The 19910-nt window shown below is 59.3% G+C and overlaps 1 protein-coding gene and 1 long non-coding RNA gene across 14 annotated transcripts in view; one reads left to right on the top strand and one right to left on the bottom strand.

Moving 5' to 3' along the window:
* Positions 1-2270: 2270 nt before the first annotated feature.
* Positions 2271-19910, bottom strand: part of NFATC1 (nuclear factor of activated T cells 1) — a 103767-nt gene continuing 86127 nt past the window's right edge. For 3 of the 11 annotated variants that reach the window (XM_081262648.1, XM_081262649.1, XM_081262651.1), the window contains one exon: positions 2271-2494. In XM_081262648.1, the coding sequence (XP_081118774.1) occupies positions 2445-2494 (50 nt within the window). In that variant the 3' untranslated portion in view covers positions 2271-2444. The remainder of the gene's footprint in view (positions 2495-19910) is intronic. The other 8 variants (XM_081262645.1, XM_081262655.1, XM_081262646.1 and 5 more) reach the window with 5 other exon arrangements.
* Positions 2503-19546, top strand: LOC308631432. 3 transcript variants are annotated; one of them, XR_014018195.1, is made up of 4 exons: positions 2503-3619; positions 3680-5153; positions 5212-11781; positions 11841-19546. It is a non-coding gene; the product is annotated as an uncharacterized lncRNA (long non-coding RNA). The 3 variants fall into 3 exon arrangements; XR_014018194.1 differs by having other exon boundaries at positions 2503-3595; positions 5212-19546; XR_014018196.1 differs by having other exon boundaries at positions 5212-19546.

Raw genomic sequence — 19910 nt, 5'->3', positions numbered from 1 at the left:
AATATTTCAGAACTAGATACAAACTACAGCGGAGGAAGCGCAGAAGGCCCCGGAATCACTTGCTGTGCCATGGCTGGTTTCAGCGTGGTCTTCACCTCGGTTTCCAAGGCAGGGGAGGCTGAGGGAGGCCCTCTGGAGGTTCCTGGCCTGCCTCCATCCTGGGGCTCCCTGCTGGCGGAGAGGGTGGGAAAGCTCAGCGGGCACCTCCCACCTGCTGTCCCTGAACCCTCCATTCCAGACGGGGCTGTGAGGTCCCTGCAGGGCTTACTTCCAGCAGTGTCAGGGGGTCCTGGCAGCGGGTGCCTCTGCCTGCTCTGGGTGCAGATCAGTCTGCAGACCCTCAGCAGGCGGCGGAGCTTCTGCGCCTGGTAAAGCTCTGAAGGCCACACCGTTCTTTCAGATTATGTGCTGGGGAGGCCCTGGCGCCCACCCGCTCGGTGGATGGCTGGACGCTCTGCATGGGCGGGGGCGAGAGTGCAGCTGACAGGTGGCTCGCCAGGCACCAGGGAGCCACCTCCAGCTCCAGGGGAGTGTGTGTGGCCCAAGCCTCGCCCAGGATGTTTCTCTGAACACAAATACTTGGCATCAGCACGAGTCCCTTCTCCACCTGGCCGGGGCAAGCACTGCGCATCTCTCTGTTGAGGACTCCTGCAAACTCTACCCTCGCCTTGCTGCTGACTTCCAGCAGGCTTCCTTCACAAGCATTAGGAAGAAGGGGAACAAACCGACGGCAAGACGTGCTTCCTTCTGCTTCAGTGAGCACACAGCAGCTGCTTCCCCAGCAAAGCCCATCTCAGGAAACTTCCCACGAGTGCCACAGAGAACCAAGTAGAATTTTCCATGAGCAATGAATCACTCTCAGACTGAGATTGTCCAGCAAAAAATACTGCTTTATTGGATCCGTTTTCTAACTACAAGGAGAGCAGACACAGATCTCAAATGTTTCCTTTCACATGACAGCCTACTACGAAGCAGCTCATGCAACTGCAGGACGCTAGCTACGGGGTCAGCAGCAGGCTGCGGGGGGCGAGTGCCGTGCTCCAGGCTGCAGTCAGCTCCTCACGGCCTCCCAGGGTCAGATATGGCTTTCGAAGCTGTTCCTCTGCGGGTTGGAAGAGGCAGGACGGCCTGGAAGATGGACACTACAGAGATGGGGCCTGGCGGGCCTGCCACCTGATCTCCACCCATGGTGCAGTTCGGGCCTGCTCCACAAGGGGGCGACGACTGCTAAGGCACAGGGACGGATGGCCCTGCTTCCGCCAACGTGCTCTTTGGTTGAGAGGAGGTCACTGCCAGGACCTGCTAACTGTAGAGATGCAGCAGGAGGCCCCAGGCACCCGTCTGCAGCTGCGACTGATCTGAAGACAGCCTGCATGTGGCCGCTTTGAAAACGCTGCTTTGGGTAACTTCCTAGAAGCAGAGACTCTAAGGCTTCTGTGAATGACGAGTCTATAATTGACAAATATGTTACACTCCCTTCGTAATGTATTTACAACTACTTTCTGACTTTGCCACGTGGTAACCTGCCGGTGTCTGAATGCACCTCTCTGGGGGTCTAAAGGGCTCTAACTGTGTGAGTCAGAAAATGCCACCTGTGCTGGGCGGCAGACCCAATGGAAGGTGCTGGAAAGTGGGTCTGGACTCTCCGGTGCATTCTCCAAAACAGACGCTGGTCATTCCAATGTGGAGGCCCTGCCAGCACACACTGCCACCCTGTCTGTCACTTACCAAGAACACATAAGCCTATGGTGGTCTATGTACAGGCATGCAGATGCAGACCCGCCCGGGACAGACGCGTCTTTTTTGTCCAAGACTCTACCTTGAGCCATTCAGCCTCTTTGTGCTTTATTCAAAACCAGATTAGAAATTAAGACCCCAGCATGCTCCTATTAAAATCCTACGAGTTAGTCACACAGAGCAGAGACGTGCAGGGCTGAGGCAGCCTGGGGGACACAGCCCAGGAGACGTGGAGGAAGCGGGGAGCCGTGGGGGGCTAGGTTTCTCTCACAGCCCAGCTGGCCAGACCCCTAACACACCAAGGATGAAGCCTCGAAGCCAGTGTTTTCGCTCCTACAAATACTCGTGGTAGCAAATCCAATGCTCAACTCCACGACACCACGTGGTCTGGTTAGACAAGGCACTTCCAGTGCTGAGTGGGGGCTGGCCTCCGCTGCCCGCAGTTCTCTTGGCGGGCTTTCCCCGCAGGGGGCACGCAGCCCCTGATAGAGCTCGTGGTTGAACACACAGCGTAGTCCCCGCAGGAGGCACGCAGCCCCTGATAGAGCTCGTGGTTGAACATGCAGCGCAGTTGGTCGTCAGCCCCTTGTGCCAGAAGTCAGAGTCTGAGTGGCACCAGCCCTGTCAGGCCCGTGGTCAGGAGCCTGTGCGGGAGCTCGGCTGTCGGGGTGGCGCCGACCCCACTGCTGCTGCCAGCTCCCCGCGGTCTAGGAGTGAGGCTCCGGGCCGGAGAGGTCGTTGCGTATGATTTCATTTACTGAAAGAAACAGAGAGAGGAAGGGTCAGGGAAGGAGAGGCCACAGTCGGCCCACACGGGGGGACTCCAGATGCCCTCTGCTGTGCCTCTCATCCGCACGTCCACTGGAGATGAGGCCTCTCCCTCCCCTTCCCTGCCGGGTCCTGGGGTCCCGAGGTTGACCTGCCTGGCCTGGCGTGTGGCTCTCAGCCTGGTCCTGGCGCCTGCACAGTGGGAAAGGCTCTGAGTGGCAGTGCTGCCTCAGGGCCCTGGCCCGGGGGCCAACCTGCTAGGTGCAGAGCGAGTCCTCTGTCCAGGAGCCAACACAAGAGTCCCCCCAGAGCGCACCCTTGGCCAAGAGAGCAGGGTGGTCTCTGAAGCCAGGCTGCCCCTTCATGTCTGTTTCCTATAGATGGTCAGCTACAGTGTCCCCCGAAGGCCAGCGATGGCCACGGTCAGTGTGTGATTTTTGGCAAATGGGCAGGAAATGAGAGAAGCTGGCAAGGCTGTGGCCAGGGGGCTGCACAACCCCCCTCTCTCCGCCCACCTCCCTTGCTGGCCACCTGATCTGCACTGAGATAGGAACGGTCCTCTGGCAGGCTGTCACCAGCCTTTCCTGGCGGAGTTTGGAGGTGGGGAGCCTGCACTGACGTCACGGAACTGCCCGGGTTTCCCTTCGCCACAGGCTGGAGGCCTGCACCCAGATAAACCCTCACGCTGTCAGGGGCCCCGGCCTGTCTGAGGGCAGCTTCCTGGAGCCACCGGCGGGCGAGAATTTCATCACCTCCCTTCCCCAAGCTCGCTTTCAACACCCACTGCTCCTAAGAACAACAATAACAGAAGGCAGTTGGGAACCAGGAATTGTGTCATGGGAACTGATAAGAGAGGGACCTGGCTGCACACACCCCGGCTCCGAGGCCTGTCTCCCTGCTCCTTCTATGGCCCTGCCCAGGAGCTCGTTGGAGCAGGCCCGTGGAGGAGCAGGAGGGGCCCTGCGTGCAGGAGCAGGAGGGGCCCTGCGTGGAGGCGCAGGAGGGGCCCTGCGTGGACGTGCAGGAGGGGCCCTGCGTGGACGTGCAGGAGGGGCCCTGCGTGGAGGCGCAGGAGGGGCCCTGCGTGGACGTGCAGGAGGGGCCCTGCGTGGACGTGCAGGAGCAGGAGGGGCCCTGCGTGGACGTGCAGGAGCAGGAGGGGCCCTGCGTGGAGGCGCAGGAGGGGCCCTTGGGCACAGACGCCAGCCGCACTCTGGAGAGCTCGGCCCGACGTGGCAGAGCTCAGGAGGCAGCAGGCTCTGTCCGCTGCTGTGAGGACGAGCAGGGCCAGGGCTCACAAGCTGGGCACAGAGCAGCCTTCAGGACTCAACTTGTCCCCAGAGTACACCGGGCAGCTCCTTAGCCACTGGCCCTTTCCCTGACAGTCGGGTGTGTGGGTGCAGGTCCTGTGGCCCTGTGGGTGCCAGCAGAGGCTCCTGGCAGGCAGGATGCGGTCTCTTGGGTACAGTGGGCCGCACGTCTGTTGGAGCCCAGGGTTTTACTTTTGGTCATCCTTGGCCTGTTGGCTGTGCTGGGCACCAAGCTGGGCTGGGGCAGCTGGACATGTGGCAGGGCTGTGGAGGGGGAGAGCTTAGCACCCCTCCTCGCTCACTCGGTCACCTTTATGGAAAGAGCCGCCCGTCTGACTCGTGCTCTGCCCCAGCGCGGCCACGCAAGGGGCCGGCTGCCAGGGAAGAGCACAGCCCCAGGGCCTTCGGGGTACTTTCTAGGGAGATGGGCAGCACCCCACTCAGTAGAGGTGCACGCTCCTGGGTGAGGCAGGGTCTGCGCTGGTGAGAAGGTGGGGACTGTGGGGCGTGGTGTCCAGGACTAGACAACGGGCACACCCCGTGCACCCAACTCCGGCCCAAGGACTCCAGGCAGGGTAGAGGCAGGACAGACACCTTGTCCCTGGGCTCCTGAACCAGGGAGCCCCCCAGGGCTGCAAGTGGGAAAGTGTCACAGAGATGTGAAGCACCATGACGGGGAACTGAGCTGCCCACCGCGAGGCCGAAGACCAGGGGACTCGGGCACCTGCAGCTAGACCCCGTGGAAGGAGAAGTGAGGACACTCAGGTGCACAGCCCAGGGACAGCCTCAAGGAGAAGAGAAGTGGGCCAGGGACCCACGGGCTAGAGGAGCTCTGAGGACGGGAGGGAGGACGGAGGACACTGAGGCTGAGGAACCAGGGAGGAGAGAGGAGTCACAGACGGGGAGGAGGGAGGTGGGAGGAGGAACGCGGAGGGTGCTGTTGGGGTCTTAAAGGTAACCCTGGCCCAGCAGGGGTGGGCACAGTCAGGATGGGAGTGTGGGGCAGCGAGGTAGGGCGGGCATGTGAGGAAGGACTACGGGGTACTAATGGAGATCCGGGGGGCTCGGGATCGCCCTGTGCCACAGGAGGTGTGATTCCCAGAGGCATGACAGGACCTGAGGAGTCCAGGGCAGCGGCGTGGAGGAGTGGGAAACTCCAGGTGACATCCTGGCATGGCGGAGGGAGACCGCGGGGCCAGCAGCTGAGAGTCTTCTGGGACGTGTGGTCCTGTAGCCCCCAGGAAATAACCTCTGCTGGTCAGGAGGAAGGGGGAGAGCCAGAGAGTGGGCTTTCCCTGCTGCCCTTGGAGGCACCGGGGCCACAGAGGGAGACCCAGGGTGGGCTGGGGGGACGCTGGGCTTCTCCAGCCACAAGGGGCCCTGGCTGGAGGCCAAGGTGGGCTGGGGGGCCTCTGCTCTGTAGTGGTGGGTGCCCTCACAGAGCTCCGGAGGGCTCGAGGCCGTTGGAGGGCTCAGGAGTGTGACCGGCGCCCCCAGCAGCTGTGGGTAGCACCACTCTCCAGCAGCACAAGCAGACGTCCTGGGTGTGCACACAGGGAGTCCACAGTCCCCAGCTGTGCCAGGCCTCCCCAGGTCCCCCAGGGCCTGGTGGGCGGCCGGCGGGAGCGTGCTGCGCTGGAGCCGTGTGGCAGTACCTCTGCCACAGTCCAGAGAGGGTGTCAGGGCCGTGCCCACTCTGGGACGGGCACTCCAGGCTGCCAGGCTGGGCACAGGACCCCAGCCGGCTCCCCTTCCCGCCCGCTCTCCATGAGGTCACGGTTTCGCCCTGGGGCCCGCCTGGCCCTGGGCTGCCACTGGGCCCTGGTGGCTTCCTCTCCAGGCGTCCGCCCACGGTTCCCACAGTGCTCTCGCCACTGATAATTTCCACCCTCTTATTCAGCTTTTCCACCGACATGAAGGCTTCTCTTCATAGAGGTGTTTTGAACTGCAGGTGACATGTGACCCTCACGACCCGCCTGAAAGAGGAACTCTGCTCGCTCACTTAGACGTCCTCCACAGGATGTGGCCAACTGTTAGACCACAGCACAGCTTATTAAGAAGGCTTTTTTCCCTTATATTCAATTTTTTCTCTAAATTGCTCCCGAGGTGGAAAGTCTTGCGTTTCTCTAACGTGTGCGTGGCAGTGAGAATCCCGGTCACAGCCAGGCCGCACACGGCGGCGTGTGTCCCGTCTCCTCCCTGCACATGCCCACACCCCCAGCACACACCTGGACGGGGGCTGGGAAGTCAGTGCTGGGTTCAGGGCCGTCCATGGGCTCTGCAGGGACCCGGGTGTCCATGCACAGCCCTGGGGGCCTGGAGGTGGGGTCGTCCTAGGTGCAGTACCTAGGCTTTCACCCAGTCTCCCCTTCTTGTGCCCTTTAGGAAAAGCTGAGAGAGAAGCGGGGCAGTGGACACCCCCAGCGCCCCCCAGGTTCCGCTCCCGGCTTGCACATGACCACACCCAGACCTCACCCATGAAAGGAACCCGTGGTCTGGAGACTGGCGCCCGCCCGCCCGCGCCCGCGCCCGCCCCCTCATGCTCAGCAAGGCTCACACACATTCTCAACCTTTGGTCTCTGAAAGTGACTGAGGATATCAAGCCAAATTTTATGGAATGAGCAAACTTCTTACTTGCCCAGCGTCTGTGCTGAGGGCTCCCAGTCGGGCACTGGGAGGGCAGACGTGGCCCTGCCTGCAGAGCAGCAGACCCCTGGCCCTCTCCAACCTGCACTGGCCAGGCAGACAGCCTGCTGTGGCTGAGCAGCAAGAAGCAGGCCACCAGGGAGGATGGGAAGAGGGACCGCCGCAAGATGGGGAGCAGGTCGGAGTGGGCATCCGCAGAGAAGGCCCTGGGCCTTGAGCGCCAGAACTACCCGGTGCTGCTGGGGTTGTGTTCTGTTCTGTTTTTCTGTTTTTGTCCTGGGGATGGAACCCACTGGTTCTGAACCACTGAGCCACATTGGAGAAGGGTCTTCTTACTGGAGAAGGGTCTCCCTAAGTTGCCCAGCTGGCCTGGAGCTGGGACCCTCCTGGACTTTCGCCCAGCTGGGCCAGGCACCCAAGGCTCGAAAGGGATGGATCCCGAGGGCTCAGGGGCTCTTGCCACACAGAGGCATGGACAGGCCTCGGGTCCCCAGGGGCCCACACTCCAGCTGAGACCCACTGAGACCCAGTGCCCATGCCAGTGCCATGCCAGGGCTGCTCCTGTGGCCTTTGCCTCTCCACACCACTGGCCGGCCTGACCACTCGGACGCAGTCTTCAAGTTAGAGTAGCAGGAGCCCCACCTCCTGGGGACTGACAGGGCTGGTGCAGCTCCTGCCGCTGCAGCTGACCGAGTGGGCTGTGGGCAGTGCTCAGGCTAAGGCGAGGCTCCTGCCTTGACCTGCAGCTCCCATCCAGGAGAGGCCGCTCTCCATTCGAGGTCACTGAGGAGGTCCCAATGCCTGGAGCAGAGAGGGCAGCCTGGGGAGGGCCCACGAGGAGGTGAGGGCCCACGAGGAGGTGAGGGCCTGTGGGTTTTCTAAATATAGCTTACAGGCTGCCAGGCCGGGAGGGTCCTCTGTGGCCTCCCGTTAGTGCTTGGGAATGGGGACAGTGGGACTCTGCGGAAGCCCACCGCCCGCAGGAGCTGCTCTTCCTGTGGGTGCCTGGCCCAGCTGGGCGGAAGTCCTGGGCCCGAGCGCTTTGGGGTGAGCGTTCAGTTCACCTGTTGTCGTAAGAGAAAGGGGAGCCCCGGTAGCTGGCAGAAGCCACAGGGTTCAAAGGGAAAGGGAAGCCCAGCTGAGCCGCCCGGCCAAGGTCCCCAGGGGCCCAGGTCCCCATGGCTGAGGTCTCCCACCCAAGGTCCCTCATGGCCAAGGCCCCACATGGCTGAGGTCCCCCATGGCCGAGGCCCCGCCTGATGAGGCCCCCGACATCCAAGGTCACATATGGCCAAGGCCACCCCCAGCCAAGCCAAGGCCCGGCACGGCCAAGGCTCCCCATGGCCAAGGCCCTGCCTGTGGCCCACACTGCAGCTCTGTGGCCCCTGCCTACGGCAGTCTGCAGATATCCCAGGGGCAGAGGAGAGCCCCTGTGGGGAGAGCGTGCAGAGAGTGATTCAGGTCAACAGCAGCCTCCTCTCTGCCGGTCATCAGATACAGCCCATGGTGTCCACAGCAAACAGCGGAAAAAGGTGGTTTGACGCAGCAGAGCCGCCTCTGCCTGGCCCCCCACGTGCCTGTGGAGTCCACCTGCCCCTGCTCCTCAGTGGGACCTCCGAGGGTAGGCGGTGCCTTTTGAGGTCAGAGGCCAGCCTCAGGCTTGGAGAGCAGCCGCCAGGAGAGGCCGAAATCTTCCTGGTGGCTTTCCCTGCTTCTTAGAAACCGGACTTGGGCTTAAAGAATAAGAAATCTGGTCCAGCAATGCTACCCTGGACACCTTGCTCAAGCCCACATTAAAGAAGTGTCATTAACACGGAGAAGGACTATCTTTGCAAAAAAAAAGCTGTGTTAGTTTTCAAAATCAACATCCTGACGCAGAGGAAGGTCCTCCCCCTCAGTGACTCTGGCTCCAGCTTGGAGCTCAGACGACGGTATGTGTCCCTGCTCTGGGCAGGCCGTGCCCAGAGGACACAGCTGTGCCCGGTGGACACAGCCACACCTGTGCTTCTCCCAGGACGTCCTCACCACTATCCTGTCCTCCACAAAGCTGACTGCAAATGACAGGACTGTGCGTGTCACCTCCGAGAGGGACACCGGTGCTCGGGCCACACTCTGCCCAGGCAGACGGGCAGCAGCAGGGCACACCTGCCAGCTCTTCACCATGGACAGGAAGACGAACATCCCCACAGACCTCAAGTTGTCAAGGATAGTTTTATTTTTAAGAGAAACCAAAATAACTCTTCAGAGAGCAAAACAAAACAGGAAGAGCATGCTTTTCCATTCCTATAAAATATAATTACAAACACTAAAACGACCTGCTCGCCTTCCCAGCTCAAGTCAGAATTGAACCCTGAGTGGCAGCCCTCGGGGACGAGCAGACCCAGAGTGGTGCAGGCTGGCCCCTGTTCCGAGATCCTGCTCCTGGGCAGCGTCCAGGTCCGTCTGCTGAGCAAACCTGCACCGTGTCTAGAACCTCCTGGAACAGGGCCTGTGGTGGTCAACTTGGGCAGCAAGGCCCTGTGGAGCGGTGGGCAGGACCTCTGCCCCTCCCAGGGCACCTGTGTGACACAGGTCAGCTCCCATGGCTCTGCACTTAGACTTGGGTCACTCTTAGCTAGGGTCCAATAGTGGATCTGAGTTAAGAACATAGAAATATCATGATCAAAGCCAAAGATGAGAGCTCAGAAAACAGGAAGAGGAGGAGAAGCTGCGCCCGCCATGGGCCTGACCGGCCTGATGCAGCGGGGTGCAGGGCCTCCTGCTCCTGGAGAAGAGACAGCCCTTAGGAGGAGGGTGCTCTGTCCTGCCCCTGGTCCCTGGCAGTGCGCGGGCTGATCCTGCACACCCGAGAGTGGCCCCTGAGGCAGGCCGGGGCCCAGGGTGCTCACGAGGGCCCAGAGCCTCGAGGACCTGGAGATGAGACTTGAGGTCCCTGGGGCTTTCCGGAAGCTGTGGAGGCCGGAAACAGCACGGCTCCTCGGCCTTCACTGGGGCGGCTCGTCCAGGTAGATCCCCGCCTGTCCAGCCTTGGCCTATTCTTAATCTTTCAATCATCACAGGCCAGCGCCAGGGGCCTGCTATTTTTAGAAGGAGAGAAGGGGACAGTAAGGGGACTTAGTGACAGCAAGTCACAGCTTTAATGAAGCGTGCCCCTCCTCAGGTAGGCTGGCCCTGAGGAGCGGGACGCAGAAGCTTCCCGTTTTGAGAGCTGCTTCCCTATTTAGCCCCAAAACTCCAGGGCGTGCCAACCCTGTGTGGAAACCTGAGCGAGGCAGGGTGCGGAGGCCACGTGGCCCTGTCCTGTGATGTAGGCCCTACTTCTGCGGTGCCCCGGGCACTGGCTCATCCTCCAGATGCCCTTGAGCCAGCGCTGGCCCAGGCCATCACCTCCATCGGCATGGTTCCAGGGCTCTCTCCCACATTAGGAAACTGACAGAACCAACAAAAGTAAAAAATAAAAATATTAAAAGCCCTTTTAACTGCAGTAAAATCCAGGGACCTGGAGAAGAGGAGAGGACGGGTGGGTATTTTGGCCTCCTCCTGCTGCTCAGCTAGGGGCCCGCCAAAGTCCTCTGCCTGCCCAGCAAGTGGTCCAGCACTAGCTGCAAAAGCACCAACAAAGCCAGGTGGAGTGGCCATGCCTGTCGGGAGGCTGAGGCCCAAGGATGGCAAGTTTCAGAGCAGCCTCAGCTACTCAGCAAGACCCTGTCTCAAAACCATGAAAAGGACTGGGCTGTGGCTCAGTGGTGGGCATCCTGGGTTGGATCCCCAGTACTGCAAGAAGAAAGGGAAGGGGCAGAAACGTCACCAACAGGTTCAGCTGCCCTCTTTACCGCCCCATTGAAGGGTGGATAGCAGAGGCCATGGGCCAGGGTCCTGCAGGGCCCCTGCTGTGCCCAGGCTACCCCTGGTGGGCAGTGCCAGCCCCCTTAGAAGATGTGGCCGTGACAGGCAAAGGCAGCCGTCCCTGCTGCATGTCCACGTGCCTGGCCAAGTTGTGCTGTGCTCACGGGAGGGAAGGGCCTGGGGTGGGCACCTCCAAGGTGCTGAGGGGGACGTGGGGCTTGGCGCTTGAACACCTCAGCAACCAGCCCCAGAGGTGGCTGCCAGGAGGGGTGCGTGTGAGCACGAGGGCCACCCCCACTCCATCAGTGCATGGCAGGAATGCACCCTCAGAGGCCAAGGTCACTTCAGAGCAGGCACCTGGACCCAGGGACAGAGAGGCTGCTGGCTGGCACACGGCGCATCCAGGACACCACACCCCGACCATGCTCACCTTCACAGCGCCCCGTGCCCCATGGCCCAGGGACCAGGCCGTGTGGCTCTGGGGCTTGGTGGGATGCAGATGCCTGGATCCCACCCGACCTGCTGCCTAAGAACACTCCAATATGTTCCCAGCTGCTCGGTAGCCACCCGGGGTCTGAGGAGCCCCGGACTGGGAGGGGGAGACAGCAGAACATGGGCCTCAGCATCCCTGAAGACCCCTCCAGGTCCCCTCGATGTGCGTATCTTAGACACCCGTCAATCTTCAGTAAGAAGTGGTGCCCTCGCTTTGTAAAAACTGACTGTACCTAGGGGTAGAGTCATGTGGTGTCAGGGGACAGGTCACACACCCAGGAAAGGGGAGCACCATAGTGAGGTCCTGAGGGGGGGAGCACCACAGGGAGGTCCTGAGGGAGGGGGAGCACCATAGTGAGGTCCTGAGGGAGGGGAGCATCATAGGGAGGTCCTGAGGGAGGGGAGCACCATAGGGAGGTCCTGAGTGAGGGGGGAGCACCATAGTGAGGTCCTGAGGGAGGGGAGCACCATAGGGAGGTGCTGAGGAAGGGGAGCACCACAGGGAGGTCCTGAGGGAGGGGGATCACCATAGAGAAGTCCTGAGGGAGTGGGAGCACCATAGTGAGGTCCTGAGGGAGGGGAGCACCATAGGGAGGTCCTGAGGGAGGGGGAACACCATAGGGAGGTCCTGAGGGAGGGGGAGCACCATAGGAAGGTCCTGAGGAAGGGGAGCATCATAGGGAAGTCCTGAGGGAGGGGGAGCACCATAGGGAGGTGCTGAGGGAAGGGGAGCACCGTAGGGAGGTCCTGAGGGAGGGGGAGCACCATAATGAGGTCCTGAGGAAGGGGGAGCACCGTAGGTAGGTCCTGAGGGAGGGGGAGCACCATAGAGAGGTCCTGAGGGAAGGGGAGCACCATAGGGAGGTCCTGAGGGAGGGGAGCACCGTAGTGAGGTCCTGAGGGAGGGGAGCACCATAGAGAGGTCCTGAGGGAAGGGGAGCACCATAGGGAGGTCCTGAGGGAGGGGGAGCACCATAGAGAGGTCCTGAGGGAAGGGGAGCACCATAGGGAGGTCCTGAGGGAGGGGAGCACCGTAGTGAGGTCCTGAGGGAGGGGAGCACCATAGGGAGGTCCTGAGGGAAGGGGAGCACCATAGAGAGGTCCTGAGGGAAGGGGAGCACCATAGGGAGGTCCTGAGGGAGGGGGAGCACCGTAGGGAGGTCCTGAGGGACAGGGAGCACCCATGGGCAGGTCCTGAGGAAATCACTAGTGTGGGCATTGCGATGCCCTCCACAGGCCGAGCTGCCCTAGGGAGGAGCAAGCAGTGACCTCCATGCGGGACCCACAGCAGGGCCTGGGATCCAGCATCGTGCCGTGGTCCTCAGCCTGGGCCACTGGCATCGCCTGGCTCCCCTGTGGGCAAAGGCAGCTCAGAGGGCCCCAGCCCCTCACTGCTCAACCAGTGGATGCTGAGGGGGCTGTGAGGCCCGTGTGGAGTCGCAGCAGGTGTGGACGCTCGCGGCCTGCCACCTGAACCTGGGTGTCGGTAAGTGATGCAGGGTCTATAACACCCTCGGAGGTGCTGACCGCGACTCCATGCCTCTCAGGCTGAATTCCTGAGCCACGGAACAGAGACCAGGTGCGGAAGGCCAGGCCGGTGGCTGACAGCGCAGGGTCTGGGCACCGCCTTGCCGGGGCGGAGAGCCACCCTGCCCCCGAGGGGAGCAGACCCGCGACAGCGCAGGCCCTCTGTCCTCCCAGGGACGCAGGAGTGTGGCAGAAGCCTGAGGTCTGCAAGCTTGGCCTCCACAGGCACAGACCAGGGCCAGCACGCTTGCAGAGTCTTTCCTGCCCAGCAAGGGCCCGCCTTGCCCAGGTCCGCCCAGCTCTGAGTCTCCTCCACCCATGGTGCGCTCGAGGATGAGGGCGGAGGGCACCTCCATCGTCCCTCGTCTTCACTCCTGGCTGCGGCGTGTGCTCTGCCGCCTCCTCCTGCTGCCCACTGCTGGCCCCGGGGTCTCCACACTCAGACCAGGACGCCTCACTTCTCCCCTGACTCTGTGGTCAGACTCCCACCTGCGCCCAGAGCAGGGCTTCCAGGACAGCTCCACAGCCCTCGCCGAGGCCCCGCCCACTCAGCAGGCCACCCTTCACCCTGGTGCACACCAGGTGGTCCCAGGAGCCCCCCAGGGAGGGAGGCCCACGCCACCCCTGCCTGCTGGCCATCTGTGAAGGCCACCTTCCTGTCCCCGTGCCGTGGCACCTAGTGTCAGAGCTCTCACGGCCGGTCCCTGCTGGACGAGGCCCCCAGTCAGGCACACCTGAGGGCACAGGCCCTGCTCCTGTCTTCCAGAGAGGTCTGCCCAGGGAAGCACCAAGGCGTGGGGGACGCAGTAGAGCCCAGCAGGAAGCTGCCATGGGAAGGAGGAGGAGGACAGAGGAAGAGAAGGAGGGGAAGAGGTAGGATGTGCAGGCAGCCCAGAGCCGGAGTGGAAAACCCCAAGATTGGATTTTCGTGTTGATGAGCCAATTATTAATCTTTATGGAGGCTATTCCCACGCTGCACCTAAGGAGTGATTCATCAAAGCACATGAGGTGCCTGGAAGTCGCATTCAAGATAAAGGGCCATTAAGCTCTCGGTAATCGCCCATTACTGGAGCGCTCCTTGGGCCTAAATCAGATCAGCAGGGCGGCACACAGGCGCTCTAATTGACTTTGGGTACCAACACACGCCCCTGGTGACTGGATGCCAGGCCTGCTGAGGCCCAGCTCCTACGACCCCTCCTGCCAGGCCTGGGCTCAAAGGGGCACACAGCCCGCTCAGACCCCCTTCCCAGGAACTGGGGCTCTGAGCGCAGATCAGGAGATGGCCTCAGGCCCATCAGGAAGCAGAGGCTGGAGTTCAGGGCCTACTACAGAGCCTTCTCCTCCCCTGTGACCAGCACAGCCCGCGCTGCCTGATGGGCAGCTGGACATGCCCACCGACAGGCCGTATTTGGATGCTCTCAACCCCCTAAAGGCATCAGTCCTGTGGAATGGAGACCACATCAGTGACCCAGTTGAGGGCTCAGGCCCACAGGACAAGAACACAGCCACTATACAGATCCCTAGGGAATGAGGGCTGGTTCCAAGAGGGGCCTCTGCCGACCAGTGGGGAGGACTTCTGCAGAAGTCGCCCCCAGGACAGCCTCTCCACAGGACTCTCCTTGGCTCCTGGGGAGCATGCTGGGCCGGACACCACCCATAGCTGGTGCCCCCTGCACCCAACAACTTGCCTGAGAGGCTGCAGACCATGTCCGTCTCTGCCCACCCCACATGCTCAGGTCAGAAAAGTGGCAAGGCCAGCCCTGGGCACCTGTGCCCACTGAGGTAGACAGCCAGTCCACTAGAGTGCCAGGTGACATCAGCACATGTGACCAGAGGCCACAAGATTCACTGCCTGCGGCCTGGAGAGAAACAGGAAGTAGAAGGAGGGGACAGGAAGTGTCCTGGCCAGGAAGGGACTACACAGGCCTCACTGGGAGGCCACAGCCGCTGGCTCGGAGCCCAGGTAAACCCACCACCCCTCCCAAGAGAAGCCTGACTCCACCCACACGCTGCTGCAGACTTGGCTCCACACCCGCAGGGCAGGAAGAGGGGAGCTGCAGCTGGTCCAGCGGAAACTACCGTCCCATCCTAGCCAGAGGAAAAGATGGTCAAGAATCACACATACAGTTCACGTGGTGCTGAAATGTAGGTGGACATGAGAGACAGAGAGACAGGGAGGGAGCGAGAGGTGGCCAGAGGCAGAAAGAGAGAGACAGAGAGGGAAAGAGTCAGGGAGAGAAAGAGGGACAGAAAGGCAGAGATGGACACGGGGGTCCACGCGAATGCCCCTGCTTGGTTTGGACGCGAACTCGAGGCTAAACTGTGAGTTCAGCCTCTTTCGATCCAGCACAAACTTCTGATCAGCAGACGGAAACTGACCAGTGCTTTGAGCTCCTTCCCGAAGGGCGTGAAAAGCTGCCCGGTGCCCACCCTCCCAACGCCCACCTCCCACCGTGGGCTGGGCCTGGCCCAGCAGTGCTCTGGGTCTGCCACCTCTCCGGCCACCTCTCTGGCCTGCTCTCTGGCCTGCTCTCCTGCCAGCTAGCTGCCAAGAGGAAGCCGTTCCTGCAGGGGTCTGGGAAGCCCAGACAGGCCTCCAGAATCACAGAAACCGTGGAGTTGTGCTTCCCGGAGCTCTTCAGTCCCTTCTGATTTTATTACAATGTCAACAAGAGTCTAATTTGTTTCAAAGCTTAGGTTCCCACCGAAGTGACCCACGAGCCTGTCAGCTTGCTGGCAGCACACAGCTGAGCGGAGACACTGAGTGTTTCAGGCAGGACCCCAGGAGGGTAGACAGGTCCTTCCCGAAGCAGAGCTGCCAGCCCAGCCCATGAGCAGCTCTGTGCCCACCAGGCCTCAGTGTCAGCTGAACTTTCCTGTGTCCTGCAGCTACCTGCCCAGAGGGCCCAGGGACTAGATCCAGGCTCCTGGAGCCGGAGTGCCTGCTGCCCAGGCCAACTTCCTGCCATATCTGAAGAAGCGCAGCTGGGAGGCCTGATAGGCGCGTCTGGGAAGACCTCACCAGGGTGGATGGCGGGGGCCTGATAGCCCCGCTCCTCCAGGGACCTGGTTCCAGGAGTGATAGCCAGGGGCCTGCCACCCAGGGTCCTGTAGTTGGGCTTGGGGGCAGGGCCTGGGCTGTGAGGCCGCTGTGGCCCTCCACCACCTTCGCTGTGCACATGAGCTCGCGTTCTTGCTTCAGAAGGAACCTGAGAATGGTAAGGGGATTCTCAGGACAGGCCTGGGGCAGCACATGAGACCTCACCAGCCTCAGAAAGCATGAGGCAGCAGGCCTCTCAGAAACGGAGACTGAGAGTCACCCCGACGTCAGTCCCCAAAGAGGGTCCTTCTCCAGCCTCACAGTGCTGGAGGCAGGTCCTCGCTCCCCATGAGGGCAGGAGGGCTTCTCCCGACTCTGAAGGAGGCTGTCCATGGACTCACCCATGCCAGCCCTGAGCTCAGAAGCTGCCATCCTTTGGGCCTGAGCACCTGAGGTCAGTGCCAACGTGTGGCATGAGGCCAGGAGAGGTGCATTCCTCCCAGAGCTGGCTAGGCAGAAGCCAGACACAGGCCGCACGCAGGACAGGGGCGAGACCCCCCAGAGAGCAGTCTAGGAGAGGCTTAGTCACCAGAGTACCAGAAAAGGCCTGTCACCATGGGGGCAGGCTTGGCTCTTCCTGGAGGCTGTCCCAAAGGGTCCAGTGTCCTTAGACCATGACTTCATGCATGGTGCTGGGAGCAGGCTGGTCTTGCGCTGGCCACACCTGCAAGCCTACAGCAGCCTCCTTGGCAAAAGCGCCGAAAGCTCGCTGCGCGCCCCTGCTCACCCCGAGCGCTGGGCCTGCCCAACGCTGCCTCACACACGGGATGGCGCCCGCATCCGGGTGGGTCCCAGTGGGCCACGTGTTCAGTGAGCCCACTGAGCTTCCCAGCCATTGGATGAGGCCACTTCAGGGCATCTGCACGGTGCCGGAGGTGTCTCGTGCCCCAGGGCGGCTCGCAAACCCACTGGGGAGCAGTGGCCTGTGTGCGGCACTCGCCCCAGTTCCTGCCACGGCTCTGGCTGCGAGGGGGTGCACCCTGCTTCTTCCATCTGCTCGCCAGCCTTTTGAAAGTGAGCCTCTCACAGAGCCCTGTCGACACTGGAGGGCTGGTTGCTGTGGATGGATGTGTTCAGGTCCCACATGGACCTGGAGCAGAGGCAATGCTCTTGCGATGAGTCTATTTCAGTTCTTAGGATATTGCCAAGGGCTGTAGAACCTGCCGTACTGCCCAGGGTCCCGTTTTTCCATGTCCTCTCCCAAATCCCCTGCACAGCCACCCTAGTGAAGGGAAACCACTTCTCACCACGGTTTTTAATTCGCATTCATGAGCCACTGCACACCGCAGGGTGCCTTCTGAGATGCGTGGCAGGTGGCTTTGTTGGCTGCTGGCCGCTGGCCACGTGAGCACCCTGCTGTGCACCAGGCTGGCCTCCTGCTGTCGTCATGGGGCAAGTGGTCCTGGAAGGCCCAGTTCTTCTGCAGAGGGCCCCTCCAGGCTATTCTTGTCTCTGCGCTGTCCCCGGGGTGTCTTTGGTCCCCGGGGTGTCTTTGGAAGCATAAGAAGTTTTGAATTTTGATGAGGTTCAGTTTATTATGTTTGCCGGAGCCAAGGTCTTGAGCCTTTCTCCTGAGTTATCTCCTGAGAAGTCAGCTCCTGCAGCTCAGTCCTGACCCATGCTGAGCTGTGGGGGGCGGGGAGTGCGGGTTTTGCAGACAATTGTCCAGCTGTCCCAGCACCACTTGTTAAAAAGGCTACCCTTGACCCCAACTAAGTGGCCTGCACCTTGGTTGGAACTCAGCTTCCCTGACCACCGTGGGGCCAGCCATGCTCTCCTGAGGGCTGTGCCTTCAGGCAGGCTGTGAAGTCAGGCATGAGTCCTCCACCTGCCTCCTTTGGTTTCAAAATGGTTTGGGCTGTTCTGGGTCTTTGAAAGTTTGATGGGAGCTTCCCAAACAAAGGACGTTGGATGTGGTCAGTATCCCATCTCACATCTACTGAGGGGACTGCTGCTCTGTCCTTCAGGCCACGAACCCGCACGTGTTAGGTGCTGACCCACACCGCACTGACGAATGCACCCCTCTGGGACGGGGTGTGCCCCGTTTTTGTGGTGTTAGATTCAATCTGCCGCTCCGAGGGGGCTTATTGCTCTGGGTTCCTGGGTGCGTTTGTCTGGAGGCTTTCTGTGACCTCTTGTTCTGACTTTGGCATAAGGGTTAGTTAATTGAGAAGTTCTTTTTCGTGCCCTGTTTTCCAGAAGAGATTTTAGAGTATGAGAATTGATTTTTTCCTGGTAATGTTTGATGGAATTACCAGAGAAGTTTTCTGGGCCTGGGACTTTCTTTTGGGGGGATTTTAAATCGTCATTTAATTCCCTTTGCTTGGTCAGATCCACTCAGGCCTTTCTATCTCTTCTTGAGTCAGTTCTATTTTATGTAGGCGCCACTTCTGTCAGTGACCCTTCGATACACAAGGAGTCACTGGTCATTTCCCCTTCATTCCCAACTTTTCTTGCTCAAACCAGCTAAAGATTTGCCAATTCTGTTTTTCATTTAAAAGAATTGACTTTTGATTTCATTGGTTTCTCTTGTTCTTCAACTTCGCTGCCTTCTGCTACTTTCCTTAGGGTTTTTCCTTCTGCTTGCTTTGGGTTCAGTGTTCCACATTTTTAAGGAAAAAAGTTTAGATTATGGATTTGAAAACTTTCTTGTTTCTAACGCAGACATTTAAAGCTATAAATTCCCTTCTAAGTACTGCTTTCCTTGCATCCAGTAAGTCTTGATACGTTGTGTTTCATTTTCATTTAGTTCCAAGTATTTTCCAATTCTCTCAAGGTTTCTTATTTAACCCATAGTTTATATAAAGAGCATTAATTTCTAGGCTAAATCACTAGGTAAAGTTCCCTGATTTCTGTTGTGGATTCCTCATTTTACTTCATTAGGATCAGAATTAACGTTGAATTTACTAAGTAAGGCTTGTTTCGTGGCCTAGTGGGAAGTCTACACTGGAGAAGGTCCCCTGTGCCACCTGTAGGTGTTTTGTGGACGTCTCTTGGGTCGACCTGGTTGTGGTCTTGTTCAAGGGTTTTAGGTCCTTGTGGATTTGTCTGCTTGTTCTACCATTGGTAGGAGTGAGATGTTGAGGCTTCTCGTGGTCCTTGGTGAGTTGTCTGTCTGTCTCCTCACCTCCATCAGCTTTGGTTTCATGGTTGTGGAACTCTCTTGTCTGTCTGGGACAGGCCATCTTCCTGTTCAGTGGGGAATGAAGAAGGAGCACCTCCCGACCTTTGTCACAGTGACACCTTCTGTCTTAGAGTCTGTTTTGTCTGACACGGCTACAGTTTAAATGGTTTAATGCTGTCTCCAAAGGATCCACTGTAGCTGAAGGGTTGGTTCCCAGGGTGGTAGTATTGGAAAAGGGAGTCATTAAAAGGTGGGCCTCGTGGGAGGTCCTTGCTGTCATTGGGCCTGTGCCTCAGAAGGGACTGTGGGGCCCAGCCCCCCTTCGTCTTCCAGTTTGGCACGGTGAGCTCTGGCACACACACTCCCATCTGCTGGGATTCAATGTGGCCCAGAGAGGGCCCTCATCAGAAGTGGTGGTGCCGCGCGGTGCCCTGCACTGTACAACGCTGAGCTGACCACGGCTCTTCTTCTCCATGAGCAGCATGTGCAAGGCGTTTTGTTACAGCAATGGAAGCTGACTAAAGCATCAGGGCAACTGTTGGTTTCTTTGCACAAAAAAATATCCCATTTCCACACTTTTACTTACCACTTATTTGTATCTTCAAATCTAAAGGATATCTTTTATAGCCAACATACAGGTGGATCCCATTTTGTTTCATTTTTTTAAACCTAGTCCGACAGTCTGTATCTTTTTATTGGAGTGTTTCCTTTAAGTCTAGGGTGATGATTGACATGGTAGGACTTATGCTTGCCATTTTGCTCTTTTTCCACATCTTGTGGAATTTTTGGAGGTGTGTTCCCATGTGCCTTCATTACTTTCTTCCATGTGACATATATACTTTCTAGTGTACCATGCATTTTCCTCAGGATGAGCCATTTCATATTAATACTAACCTAGTTCTAATCATACAGACCAATTTGTGTCGTGTCATGCAACATGACCAGTCAGGGTCTTCCAAGTGAACTGAAGCTAAATAAAGACACAGACACAGAAAGTACCTTAGCCTCAGCTACCCCAAAGGGTGCAAGCATGCAAAAAGAGGATGAGGAGCACGCGATGCACCTTTTTATTGGTGAGAAACTATTCAAATGAGGCAAGGGTTGACAAAGGACCAGGTGAGTGTAAGCTAGCCCCTCTGGGTGCTGTCTACTCCTAGGGCCACACCTTGTGATCTGAGCAAGGGAAGAGCCCGAGTCACGGGTCAGATCCCAGTGGTGCATCAGGACTTAAAGGTGCGTGTACTTGGAGTGGCTCTCCACAAATTTGCTCTGATACAACTCCCTTCCCTGCCCCCTTTCTGCTGTTGCTGTTATACACCTTTATACAGTATAAGACCATCAGCATAGTTTTAATAGCTAC

This window comes from Spermophilus citellus (assembly GCF_964194105.1).
Source record: "Spermophilus citellus genome assembly, chromosome: 12".
Classification (NCBI taxonomy): Eukaryota; Metazoa; Chordata; class Mammalia; order Rodentia; family Sciuridae; genus Spermophilus; species Spermophilus citellus.
This window is presented reverse-complemented; position numbering and strand designations above follow the sequence as displayed.